This window comes from Gadus morhua, chromosome 14 (assembly GCF_902167405.1).
Source record: "Gadus morhua chromosome 14, gadMor3.0, whole genome shotgun sequence".
NCBI classification, from domain to species: domain Eukaryota; kingdom Metazoa; phylum Chordata; class Actinopteri; order Gadiformes; family Gadidae; genus Gadus; species Gadus morhua.
Window position 1 is genome coordinate 10099502 of NC_044061.1, and position 14701 is coordinate 10114202.

Here is a 14701-nt window from a genome sequence, read left to right on the forward strand (position 1 = left end):
AAACACAGTCACTCACTCACACACTCACTCACTCACTCCCTCAAACAAACACACAGAGTGCCCTTTCTTTGATTACATTAGTAACCTATTTTGGTTATTATGATTTGAATCTATATCTTTTTAGACTTTAGATGTGCAGTTCAGTCTGTTGTGGCAGGTCATTTGCCTACATTTGAATTAGTCCTCATAGTGGACTAGTAAAGCCCTGTGTGGTGACGGAAACACAAATAGGCAGGTTGGATGCCGATCTCTGTTATTTCAGAGATTGAGACTCTGAGACTTCCTGTTTTGACAGTTGAGGTTAGCGTTCTAAAAAATTCACCCAAAACAATCCTGTTTTCCGTGCGTTCAACTTCAGGTACACTTTGGCTGCTATCTTTGGCTGCTTAGATTTGTACTAAAACGTGAGGTCAGACTCGGAGAGCAATGTATAACAGACCGTCTCTCTTCTGAATAACACGCACACATTCAGGACAAGCTAAACACCGTGGTCTGCATTCCTCTTCTGGTAAATGTACTATATTTCAGGAAGTGGCTCAAAATAGCTCTGTAGTCCTCTGCCGTACAGGAAGTCAGCTGTGCAGCTGCCTTGACTCTCAGCTCTGTCTACTACTGGTGGGGAAAGGTGTTCATTCTCAAAGGCTTGAAATCAAATTTCTTTGAATCATTTGCAACACTTTGTGTCTTTCCCCCTTAAGCGAAATGATAACACGGTCTGGCTACAATTCATTCCGATTCTGCACTGGATTTAATTTGAATGTGGTCATCATTGAACTCCACGTTTCTTTTGACCCATATAACCACAATGAATGAAACACTATGTAACAAAATGTTAAATCGGTTAATCCTGTACAAAGTTGTAAATGTAGTATTATATGTAGCCTATACAGAGAATGGCATTTATGAAGCCTCAAAATGCAGTTATGTTTGGAGTGACCCAGTGCCTTACCGGGTAAAGCCCGTACCCTTAAGGCTCACTTAGTCGCTGGGTCGCTTACGGAAGCGACCCGGGTTTGATTCCTGGCCATGATGATTTACTGCATGTCCTCCCCTCACTCTCCCCTTCCTGTCTAACTCTCACTGTGTATGAATAAAGCATTTAAATGCTAAAATGAATCATAAAACAAAAGAATTGCATACATGGAAATATATTATAAATTATATATATTATATATATATTTTTTCATTGTTGTCTGTTCAGAAGGGGCATTTCTATCAAATACATTTGCAGAGGATCTTGTTGCTTTCGTTCTTTTGTCAACTTCTAGCAATAATATAGATGCCAGTTTGCCGAGAAGCACCCAAACAAACTGTGAGGGTGCAGTCACAGTGGGTGATGGGGTGCTTAAAATAGCTAATGGGAAGAGAGCCAATGTGGTTTCACTTCTATAGATGGTGAAACGAACGGGCGTCCAGAATGAAATGAGTGAAATGCTAGAGAGCTCTCACTTACTGATTCAAGGTCAACCGGTTCCAGCGTCAGCTGTTTTGCTTGTTTTATTTTGTGTGGGGTGGACACTGTGTGCTGTGCACCCACCACATCAACCTACTCTCCCTGTAGTTCCTCTGTCGTCCACTGATGCCCAGGAACTGTCTGGAGGCAGGCATGTATTGTTGTATGCCTGACCGTCTTTGATGAAAACAGTGTCTTTGATCAATCCAGATGAGCTCGTTTTGAGGTTAAATCTGGACTATTTGTGATTGACATGTGGCTTAAAACAGAGGGATTGTGTCATTCCTATCCAATAATGGGTAGGAACGATAAAACTGTTAAAGTCCCACTTTAAATTGACCATTTAGTCATTTAACAGACACTTTAACTTGACATAAACCCAGTCAAAATATTAAAAAAGCATGTCAGAACCCAGTCCAAAATTGTGTTAACCAACCACCCTTTTTGATTCAAGATGGTTAAACAATTGAATGTTTTCTAAGCATTCTTTGTTTGTGTGCTGCATATTCAGACACTATTATTGTGCAAAGTAATAGAATATAAACTGGACCCTTTCCATCCTTTTACAATTAATTTGTACAACCACCTTGTGTGTTTTACACATAATGGTATGATTTATAGTGACAGACTGTACACAGGTGGGCCTGGAATTTGTTGCTTTCTTTTTGCGTCGTCAGAATGTGGATTCCTCTGAAGAACTATAGGCTCAAACTGGTGTGGAATCCAACAGCGCTGATATTTGCGTTTCATTTAGAAGTAGAAACTCAATGAAATTTCTTGCCCATGTTATTTTTCCATATGTATCATTCCACTGAAGTGCCCATAAATCCAGAGCTAGGACGTCACTGTTGTGTTGAACCTTCTCTGTGCTCCAATGAATAATTCAGAATTTAATGAGGGTGCATAGAATTACAGTCCCTCAAAGACTTCCAGAAAGGCTCCATTCTTCCATTATGGAGCCAGCGGTTTTGTAATTTCTTCTGTCATCAACATAACTTTCGCACACTTTTTTTCATTTTCCTTAGATCCCAGCATTGAATGTTAAGAGATAATTTCTTTGCTTCTCGTATTCTTCATCTGTTTTAGCGATAGTGAAAATGATTCCTGGCTACCCTGATGTCAAACCATTTAATATCACATTTTACCTGCATTTGACTGTGCAACTTTATATGCTTATCTCAGCAGTGCCAGTGGTTGGGACACAATTGAGATTTATGATAGGTGATGCCACATTATTTAAGCTTTGGTGTTCCCATGGGTAACCTTAACTCTGTTCATGCTGACTTGTATTTGTATAACATAGAATTGATCCATGAAAGGCAATCGGCCATGAATACAAAGTAGGTTTTCATCAATACCACAAGACGTATAAAAGTGCACAGGACCCTATGGTATACTAGCATACCGTGATGTAGACTTTGATGTTTGACTGTTTATTAGGATGAAGAAAAATCACTTTTCGTCTTAACTTGTAACCAAAGGTAAACCTTTAATTGAGTTGTTGATGGGATTTTCAAATTAAATCTGCTTTCGCCTTTTTTACATTGAAACTAAAGACCAAATGTGCATTTTATGGAGTCCCTCTGTTATTGTACAATTGCCTTACATAACTCAAGATAGCCTGGAGCTCCAATGAATTCATGTCTTCAATAGCTGAGAAGTGCAATCATAAACATGCACATCATTTTTTATGTTTAGTCACCACTGTCGGGCCTAAATTAATGGTTAGTTAAAAAAAAAACAAATTCCCTATCGCAAAGAAAACACATTTTATTTTTTCCGAGGTAGGGGATATCCCTGACCCTGCCTCCTGTGTGATGTCAGCACAGTGACGGACAGTTATTTTCCTTTAAGGTTGAAGTTTTCTTTAGTGACCTCTACATCCCCTGCCTGTTCTGGTATCCAGCCATGCATTATGTTTGTGTTTGTTCCGTGGACATTTAGCAGCCTTCCTTCTTGGCCTCTGTCGGGATGAGAGACCGATGGGCAGAGCAGGGAGGAAGGGAACCAGCTGTTGTAGTGAAGAAACAGGCGGTTGAACTCTGTGACTGGGGAAAGTCTTGATGCTATTGGGTAACGACAACCCACAAGGGAGTCGCAAAAATGTGCTAGAGGCTCTGAGGCCAAAACAATGATGCTTCCTCTTGGAATTTCAGGGGAACATCAGATCCATCTAGTGTTGCCGCGTAGTCTAGGCTTCATTTGTCATTCAATTACATTTTCAGTGCTGGGTTGGCCCTGGCCGCAATACCTGTTGCAATGCAATGGTCCCACACTGGACCTGCTCCAGTTGTGTATTTAGGTTTGGTTCATCACCAATGTTGTGATTCCCCAAAAGTAAGGCTCAAGATTGAAGCTTCATGCTTGAATGCATTAATATTTACTAAATGAAGTGCAAAATCGATTATTCATAACTTGTGTTCATATTTTAGGTAACATCATCTGCTTGAGTTTGAAACATACGATTTGATTGTACAGGCAGCATATTCAGCCTAAGTATATCGCCAGACCACTGTGATGAGATTTATCGATATAGCCCTACACCTAAACCTAACCACCTATTGCTAATCTAGATACCTTAGCCTCCGAGCCATGAAAGCTTGTTATTCTTTTCTCTGTTTCATATTTACTGAAGGTGGTTTCTTGATAGCCTTGGTGATATGGAATTTTCTGGAGTATGTCATTTCAATTCAACCATGGTTGGACTTCCCCTGTCAAGATGTGGCCAGTTCTCATTTTGCACACGTACACATTTATTCCTAACCGTTGAACTGCATAAAGGCATCACATTACAGACATAATACCCCTAATGCTCGACTGGTGAATAATACTAAATCATGCCCTTATCTCTCTTGATTTCTGACTTTGTCAACAGGTTTTTAATTTAAGTACTGGTCAAGGCTGGACAGCCGTGGATGTGTTTATTGTGTTTTCTGCACGTTCAAATCTAGGAACTTCCCAGTTGTGTTTTGAGTAGAAAGCCAGTCCGTTTCTCATCATTATGTAAAACCCTTCATACTCTCACTCCCCCCCCCCCCAAAATACTTAATTTCCTTCAATCATGTATCTGAATGGTTTCATCTAATGAAGATGCCACTCTGGGCCCTATTGAAACGGTATGAAACGCAAGTGAGAAGCAAGTAGCTTTAAGGGCGGTTCTATGGCGATGTTGCTATTTCACCAGCGGATAAATGACTAAAAAGGGTTGGCCTGAAGTAGCCTAATTACCCGTAGGTGTGGTTTGAGTGAAACGTGCAATAAACCAATGAGAGTGCCATCTCCCATCTATCCTCTTTAAGAGCCATGAGTGCATTTGAATCTGAAGAGTTGATATTTTGACATCGTGTTTGCAATCACCGATGAGGCAGATGCATGACCGCATGAATTTTAAACTCAAATGGCTCAGTTTATGGGCAAATAATATGGATAATTGATAATTCACACATGGAATAGCGTTTTCTTCCACAACTTCAGAAAAACAGAGTCCTCAAATAAATTTCGGCAAAGAAAACTTAACACACGTATGATATGCGGTAACTGGTTCTATTTAATGATATACGCAATACATTAACAAACATCGTTTCTCACCAGTATTATATGCATTATCGTTATCGACTTGTGTTCCCATGCATGTGTTAATATACATTGCCAAGGACTGTATTATGCGTTAAGTGTTAAGTTTGCGCGTGTTTAAACAGATGGATGCACGCAAGCGCGCCCGCATTCATTCATTATTTTACACATGCACACACGCGTGCCCGCATTCGTTCATTCTTTTTAACACTCACTCGCGGTAAAACAATTTTTTCTCATGATCAAATACTCATCAATCCTAAAAGTTATGGGTTTGTACAAGATGTCTGTGTTAAGAAATATGTGTTTGCTGTACGGTGTTTGCAGATGCATTGATTTAAAAGTACAACTTATTACCGCTGTATCAGCTGTTCTTTCCCAAATAATTTACAAATAATGTATGGCTAGGTAGATGAGAGAAGCAATGTGTATGCACGAGATGCACAAGCAACATTATGCATGCGCCCTTAAAATAGCATCTGAACAACGTGGTTTAAAGGCAGTGACGATACACGCGCCACTGCCTTTAAACCAGGTATTTCCTGGTTTGTGGCGGAATTGTTTTCTGAAACTGCAAAATAGCACCAGGGAACATTTGCGCAGGCACTCCTCCTTTCGCCGAACCACCCCTTGGGGCGCAAGATCATTCCCTTATTTACCGATGCGTGGCGGTGGAGGGAAAAGAACGCTCTGCGCCAGTTACAAACTAGCAACGATACATGCGTCAGTGTAAAAAGAGTGGTTAACAGAAATCAATTAGTCTATTTAATGGAAATAAGGGCTGAACGATTTGGGGAAGCAATCTAATTGTGATTATTTTGACCAATATTGCGATTGCGATTCAATGTGCGATTTTTATAATTTATTAAGTTCATTATGTTGTGTATTAATTCACTAAAAAATAAATAAATCATTCTTTAGTATGACCAACACAACATCGGAAGCAGTCAACATAAAAACTGCTCTTTCCATTAGGCCAGGCTGATTAATTTATATTATAAACTTCTTTATTTAACTATTGAATGGTAAAATAAAAATAAATGAATCTTACTGATTTCCAGTCAGTAACGGTAACAAATCACTTTTATTTTTTTAGCCCTAATGGAAATATAGAATGTGTGTGTGTGTGTGTGTGTGTGTGTGTGTGTGTGTGTGTGTGTGTGTGTGTGTGTGTGTGTGTGTGTGTGTGTGAAGACCAAAACACATGAGACTCAAGCATCACAAGGAATCTTGCTGCCCCTTTCACTGTTCTTGAACCTCTCTCTGGTCTGCACTGCATATCCTAAGAAAATAAATTAAATTTGGTTTCCAGGAATACCAGTGAGGACATATGAGCTGGATTGATTGTTTTCTAGTTGGTATAGATGGACTCCTACAAATGTCTCCTTCTGCCACATAAATTTTGGCAATCTTTTAACAGCGCCGTTAGTTTTGGAAGTGGTAGCTTTCCTAGTAATTAAAACGCCATTTCACAAGCCCCCTTGCCTCATGTCACAACAAGCAGCAAGTAACCACCGTGCAGTCAGCATAAGGAGGTGATCATACATCCAACAAACATCCAAGCAGGGTTACTTGGATTGTGACTGTTTTTTTGGAGAGCAAACATTAGTCGGTATTGGTCGATGGTCGGTTGCGCAGAAAACGCTATGTAGTTGTAGTTATGCAATTGTGCTGTGTATACATTTCTACAGGGGCTCCTGTAATACGATATCTGGCCTGTAATATGCATTTAGATTCCTTGGATGTAAATTTCTCCTTCCTCTTGGAGAAAAAAGCATAATCTTTTAATGTCAGTGGATGCATAAGCTGTTTTGGTGCAAGGTTGTCAAGTGTACCTCCATGGCATATTTCTATAAACATCCGGATATGATTTGTGTGAAAGTCCAAGGTAAACATAATTATAAATCGAGTGCTTTGAGAGATTTAACGCTGCGTTGTGACAGCCACCGCTTCATCCTGAGTTGTGAACCGTCAGCACCACCCAACGTCTGATCCCCAACTATGTTAAGAGATTGTTTTCTTTCTGATGTCCATGCCCTGTTCAGGTTTATCCACTGTAGTGGATCTTTTTTCCAAAATGTGCATACTCACCAATTGATAACCTAGCGCAGAACATAAGGCATTGTAACTAGCGGTTGAATTTGATCATAACCCCACACTCTCCTGATTGCTTATACATAGTAAGTAGCTTCTAAGTAGTTCAAAGTTTGCATTCTTTGCATTGAGCTGGCCAACAGGTTGTATTCCCATACTTAAGTGTTTCTATGGCCCTTGCTTAGGCAACCAATTGCCTTGTCTGTCTACCTGGAAAACCTACATGGTTAATGGAGGTTATTGGTTCAATAAATTGAGGAATGCATTTTCTACACTGTCGTATATAATCATGTAAACATGTTGTAATTTTCTCTTTAATAAGGTGTACATAATTGTTGCATGTCATGCACAAGTTTGTCAGGTCTGTGTTATTGACTTTCCTACCTTAGGCATGAGTCAAAGACTTGTATTGCACCGAATAAGACAATAACAGGATCAGCTTATCCACTGAACTCAACAGTCGGTTCCTTTTGGCTCTTCACATCTTGGCTAGAGATTAAATAAGTTATGCAAATAAGATAAGCATCGCGTAAGTAGGTGTACATGCTCTGAATTTATATTATACAATTCAGGCCTGCAATTAACTATATGATCACCTCCTTATGCTGACTGCACGGTGGTTACTTAAATGTCAATGTAAAACATAAATTGTGACAGCTTGAGGGTCTGGAGGTGAAACTACAGAGTCAGTGAATATTGAATGTGTCTTTTTTTAAGCGTTGTGATCATAAAAGGTGAAGGGATGAGCGTAAGAATAGCCAGGCAGTGTTGCATAGAATCAACTGATGAGCCGAGCGCCGGTCGGAAAATGGATGTACTTCTTAAATGTACCATAGTCTTTGAAGCTGAAATGGTTGACATGCCTGCCTGCTGGGTTTCTGCAGCTATGCTACATACTGTACCAGCTGCGCCATGCATTTGCTTTTACCATGAGATTGAATATCTGGAGCTTATTTTGGTGGTGCCTAGTTTGGCTGTTGCCAGCCATACGCATGTTCCATCGCTCACCACAGTGAGCTAAGACGAAAGGATTTCACAGCCAGGCTGTCTACCTCTCTCTAGATAGACTCGGTATTAAAGCACCTGTCCTGCTTTGTATTTCTAACTTAAGTCAGTCAAAAAGCTCATAGGGGTTACAAGAGTTTTGGTGGTGTGTTTTATTTGTTGTTTTTTGTTTTGTAATTTTTATTGCAGTGAAGGAACATGGTCACACGCTTCTATATGTACTGCAGTAACTTGGAATAGATTTAAAGACCCATCATTTACTAGAATCCAACCACAATAACATCCCGGTTCAGCACGCATGTTTGTCTTAAATTGGTGGCTAGGGAAAGGCACTTGGCCAGCATGCTGAAGAGGATACGTGACACATTTTGGCACTCATTTAAACAAAAATGGCTGTAAACAAAGAAACAAAGCTTTCTTCATGGTTGGGTTTATGTGTTAAACAAATACCTCCATACACTAAAACTTCTTCTTCTTACTTCTTTCCATTGCCTCTGTGTTCTAGTAATAAGTTAACATGAATTAGTTGATTACTGCATCGTCATAATATTGAGCCATATGGAGACATGTACCAGGACTTGTAGGAAATGGGTTGTGTTCAAAACATTGGCCCAGGGACAATTGTCAGGCGGTCTTACCCATATGGATGCTGACAGGGCTGCGTCAGCAGCACCTACCCGGTGGACACCCTATCACGGTGCTATTACGGTGTTACTTGCGGTTACAGTAAGTAGCACTTAGCTTCAGGACAGAGTAGTGACTGCGCTCCTAATTCTCCCAGCGCTTAGTACCAGACGACTCAGCCTCTCTTAAGTTCTAACCCCCCGGCCACGCTGACCTGCTAACCCACTAGCTTATCCCCTTGACTTCCGGCTGGATGGGACCCACAGAGATAGCTGGCTCACAACTGTTGCTGTCGCATTGTCAAGCAGCACACCTGAGCTCCTTTCAGCAGAAGAGCCACAGCATCTGCTTTAAGCAGCTGTGTGGCTAATGGCGTTGTTTAATGGAGAATACAATGACAATGGCAAGCGTGTGTAGACGATGACTTGAATATGACCTTTTGTTATTTAAAGTGAACTCAACGTTTGTGTTTTTGCCTAGGAGATTTATAACTATTCCATTATCTGATCCATCATTATTAATAATCATCATTGTTCTGCTTACATTTCCACACTTCTCTTTGGTGAAAAAGGAACAGGGTTTTCAAGTTAGCATCTCTGTCAAAGTCTGCACAACTTCCTTGCTTTCCAAAAAGGATACTTTTTCAGTCAATAGTTTCTGCTCATGTCTCTCTGTGCTCCTGTTACAGGTCCTAGTCAAATTCTGAATTGGGTATACATATGTTAATGGTCGTCTAGGTCAGTGAGTAGCGTCAGCTTGTTTTGCTGCTGCAGGTGCCACTGCCATATTTGGGCAGTCACTTACAAGGTCTATAATGCTATGCATCAACTTTTGTTTTGACAGCTCCTTGACAGTTGTGTATTTTGCTTCCCCTTTGCAGGGCTCCAGAGATTATCCTGGGACTGCAGTTTTGTGAAGCCATAGATATGTGGTCACTGGGCTGTGTGATAGCAGAGCTCTTCCTGGGATGGCCTCTGTACCCGGGCTCCCTGGAGTATGACCAGGTAAACAGCCTCTAATTCCTCACTTATTAGCTGTAAGCCGCTCTTGTGTTATTGTGGTCTCCCTCCTCCCGCCTTTTGTATGTGTCATTTGCCTCTATTCCCCCACCCACTTCCTGCCTCTGTGATCATAAACGGAAGCTTTGTACCCCTACTCATGACTGGTTTCTTTCTCTGACGCACTATCTCTTTATGTGTCTATTTTCAGTTTAGAAGGTCCCTTGATTTGCTTGTGGATAACAGTGTTGACAGATAACGGAAGTCAATTTGCTAGAACATGTTTGTCCTCATTCCTTCACCTAACTCCTCTTATCACTTTTGTGACACCCCCCTAGGATTGTCCAAACAGCTGACCCTCCAGTCACACATCTCCAGTAACACAATGCTTGCCCTCTGTTATCCTAACTACATTAGCCATACACTAGTCTTATCCTTCCCTCTTGTCCCTCTGCTGGACCTGTCAGTCGGGAAGATGGATGAAAATAAGCAGCCACAAGAGAGAATGGTTTGGTCTCATGATGGACAGGCTGTGGCTGAGTATGTGAGGACACCCTTCTCTCAAGCCAGTTGTCTTAAAGAAAGGGTGAGAAAAAGGGATGGTCACCACCAAGCCCATGTGGCTAAAATCTAGTATATGTGATTCTCTCCCTAGCTAAAGAGGTTTTTGCTGTGTACCCAATAAGATAGAAAAAGCACTCGGGGAGAACACTGGGCTTGTGAGAAGTTGCAGGGAAGAAACAAAGGGTAGAAGAAGCATGGCTTATGTGAGACAAGAGCGGGACCCCAGCCTCTGGTGGAAGGCTGTAACAGGCCCAAAGAGTGGTGTTGTTTTCCATAGTTAATAGGAATGAGGCCTCTTTGTGGTAGACTGAACCGTCTGGCGGGGGTGGGTGTTTGTGGGGTGCCCTACTCAGACTTCTTGGGATGAGACAGATCCAGGCTCATGCAGAGCGGCTTCCACCCCAGGAGTCCATCTAGCCTGACGCTGTCCAACAGAGAGCATCAGGCTAGGCTTGAAGCATGTCTGCTGATGCAGGGACTGCCCCATGCCTTATGCTGCATTACAGCACTCGGGGGGGGGGGGGGGGGGGCACTGCAGACCACAGCCCTGCCAACCTATTTTTATGCGTGGCATATTTTTTCAAACTCTCCCCAGGCCTATGACAGAAGGGCGAACTCAACACCTCCTAAAAGAGACCCGACCACCTCCTTGGTAGAGCTAAATATATGAATCTGTTTTCGTACGGGCAGATCAGAGTTTCACCAAAGCTTCTTCAAGCAGGCAAGGTTCTTCAGAAGGGTCCCCACTGGGAGGGGTGGGAAAGCCTCAGACCGACAGACGGATAGGGAAGCCTGAGGGCGGGGAGGGAGGACAGACCACGTGCTGGAAAGAAAAAAACGATTTTAGACCCAGATGAAGAGTCAAAACCTCATGAAAACGAGGTGGAAAAAGCGAAAAAGGGGGTAGAATCCGGCAGACTTCTCTTTTTTTTGGCAGATGGCGTTAAGGCACTGACCTTTTGAACTAACAGAAACCCAGAGAACGCCACCGTGCAACTTTTAAGAATGAACAATAAACCGATTTGGTTGTGTCTGGATCAGCCATGCGTTGCAGCAGCCCAATTAAATGTACCTATCTTAAAATCGTACTGAACCTTTGATATTTAAAGTTTGGGGCTTGTGCTATTGCTGGCACTAAAAGGGACTACTGACTGTTACATTGCTGAAGGTAATTTGTGAGGAATTCCTGGGAGCTTAAGCCAAAGAGACGTTTTGGCTGACTAGACTCAAACGTGATTTGAGTCTAGTTTTACTATCAAACGATCCTAAGGCGCAACTAACCGTTCAACTCACAGTCCTGTAGTAATGACCCGTTTAACTTTGACTCTTTGGGCGCTCCCAATTTGCTGCCCGGAAGACTCTCACTACACCGATGGTGTCGTTGGGGCCTGCTTAGGCCATTTTCAATACTAATAGCCACTAAATGTTGAATTCATCACATGTCGTTCCGCACATAGGACCGTGGCCGGAGGCTAATTGTGTCACAGGCTCTCTCCTGTTTCCCAGCATGCCTCTGGTGTGGGATGACACAGAGTCGTCCTGCAAGGCTCGGCTGCCGGAGCCCCCCAGGGGCTGCTGCTGCTGTCCCCCCCCCTCCTCAAGCCCCCCCCCTCTTATCTTTCTGCATGGGGTCTGGTTCCATCCCACGCAGCACAATGTATTTTTAACTCCCAACTCTTTCCCCTGGCTCCCCCCATCCTCACTCCCCCCCCTCCCCTCCCCCCGTCGTCTTGTACCCACCCCCATCGCCTCACTTACCTCCCCACCATTACCATTTCAGTAGTAGCGTGTGCCTAAGGAGGGCTGCAGCTTCCCAGCCCCCCCCTCCCCCCATCGTCTTGTACCCACCCCCATCGCCTCACTTACCTCCCCACTATTACCATTTCAGTAGTAGCGTGTGCCTAAGGAGGGCTGCTTCCCGGCTCTTCATGTGTCGCGTGACAGCCCTGCTCAATACTCGGACGGCCTTTCAGCCCCCCACCCGGCTATAGTTAGCCCTGCCACTCTTGATACCTGGGAATTCCTCCACCCCCTATCTCCCTCTCCCTGTGTGCTTCTCATCTTGTCCGGCTCTTCAATTGTGTTTATCTGGATCTCTGTCTCTCACCCTTGTATTGTGTTGCAGGCAGGAGACAGATTATGCTGTCGTAAGTGTTTGTTTTCATTAGGCTGGTGGGCTGGAGGGAGGTGTGTGTGTGTGTGTGTGTGTGTGTGTGTGTGTGTGTGTGTGTGTGTGTGTGTGTGTGTGTGTGTGTGTGTGTGTGTGTGTGTGTGTGTGTGTGTGTGTGTGTGTGTGTGTGTGTGTGTGTGTGATAAAATGCAACACTTCATGTTTTTTTTTTTATGTTCGTTATTATGCTAATTTAACCCTGGTGTCGCTTTGGTCCTCGATGCCCCCAGAAAATAAGAAATTTTATGGAAAAGACTATAAACAGCTAGTGCATGTGCAGTCCTAGGATGGCATAGGTATTGTTTGCCTGGCGGACATCCCGATTTATGCATCCTAAAATTATGTCTTCTTCTACTGACAGCTCCTTTCAAGAGGAACACTGTGCTTTGTTTAAGCCAGGGAGTGATTCATGAATTCCAACATTACCAGGCCTCAGGAGCAACACAAGGAATGCATGGTGGCCAGCTCCCTAAACTCAGGGCCCCAGCTCAATGGAGGAGGTGTATGATGGACATTGTCGTTTCAATTAGGGGGGCGGTGTAGTTTTGACACTAAGGTGTTATCGATTAGGAGTCCCGCCTGGTTGGTAGTCAAAGTAAACAACTTCTGTTTGCATTGTCATTATGAATGCCTCTTTGTATAGAGGCGTGTTCTGTTTTGCCTGCTCCCTGAGCCACAGCCTCCTATCTGCGGCTACAGGCCTGAGCTTGTTGCTAAGCTCTCTTTAAACCCGTAGGTTTACGTCAGTGGGTTCGTCAGAAGGGCTGCTGTGGCTCGCCTTTCACCAAAAGCAAGGGTTTTTCTGCACTAGGAATTTCCCTGTCCTCGCTGCTCTTTTCTTGTTTCGGTTCGCAATTGCAGTTCCTGTAATGGGTCACCGCAGCGGCATTTCAAAGCGGCTTTAAACGCTGCACAAAAGCATGTGAATGTAAACATAAGTTAACCAGCGCCTCTCCTGTTGTACCCTTGATGTAGTCTGAGGGACAGAATGGGACTAAACTGCAAGACATTTTGAGTGACGATGTGCCTTGCCATACGTGTCTAAATCAAATATGGTAGCGAGAGCAGTGACGGGTGAATAAAGTGTCCCGCACCTGCACAGTGCACACAGACCGTAACTAAGGAGCACACCCACGTTGTCTTATAAAGCTAGGTGATTTAGGTGTGCCTTTGGTGGGGCGCTCCATCATTGTGTCAAGCCCTAATGACAAAGAGTAGAGGAGGTGTGACATGACCACCGTACAGGCCATCACAATCCAAGGGGATGCAGTCTCTCATGGCCCAGGGTACAATATAGTGATGGCATTGGTGTGTTCCATTAATCAGTCACATGCAGTTACCTGTATCACATGCAGGCGGTAAAATATTGACCAGCTTCGCCCATAATCTCATCCAAACATGTGGAAGTTTAGGTAGGTCTATTGGGATTGCACTATCCTTGTTTCAGAAACCTTTCCCCGGAGAAACTTAAGTGTAAAGTTTCCATTTTAGCTTTTGAAAAATCTACGCATACAGATGGCGCTATGCTGGGGCTATCGGACCTAAACCCTTAACTAAACCCATTCCGTAAAGGAATGTTGTTAGTGTCTTTGTTAGGATTTCAAGCAATACAATGCTTTGTGTTTGCCTAGATATGGACGTTTGTGTTTTTAACAGAGGGTGCGTATGTGGCAAGAGGCTTCGACACACAGTCGTTTCCGCGGTACGCAAACAACATTGCTACTACGCCTGCCTCAATCTCCCTGGTCACCGGCCCTCTACCTGGCCCTGGCCGGTCTCCGTCTCGTCTCGCCTCGCCCCTAAGCAACACTTCATATCTAATGGAGCTGTTCCCCTCGCACCTACGTGCAATTGACGTCAGCCGCGCCACCCATTGGACCTCTGAGTCAGAAGCTGGCGTGTGAACACCCTCGCTTCTGAAGGACACCGGCGGGCCCCTCGTCAGCCAGGCACCCGACCGTGCAAGACGGGTGCCCTGACCGCCGGAACTTGGCCGTCGGATTTTAAAGGCGGTGGTGGGGGTGATGTTGGGGGGGGGGAGGGGGAGGGGTCTGACCCTGAAGTTGCACACACGCATCACGTCAGTGCACGGGATGGGTGTGACCTGGCATTTCTCTGCAACGTGCTAACCTCAAGGTCTCTGCGGCATGCTACACAATCCCCCCCCCCCAACCCCACACGCAGACCACCCCTAGCCCAGAGCATCTCTGATGGCTTGTT

The 14701-nt window shown here is 43.8% G+C and overlaps 1 protein-coding gene across 7 annotated transcripts in view; it reads left to right on the forward strand.

Annotated features, from left to right (window-relative positions):
* hipk3b (homeodomain interacting protein kinase 3b) overlaps nucleotides 1-14701 on the forward strand; it is a 37242-nt gene that overhangs the window by 7639 nt on the left and 14902 nt on the right. For all 7 annotated transcript variants that reach the window (XM_030377366.1, XM_030377372.1, XM_030377368.1 and 4 more), the window contains one exon: nucleotides 9630-9753. In XM_030377366.1, the coding sequence (XP_030233226.1) occupies nucleotides 9630-9753 (124 nt within the window). The remainder of the gene's footprint in view (nucleotides 1-9629; nucleotides 9754-14701) is intronic.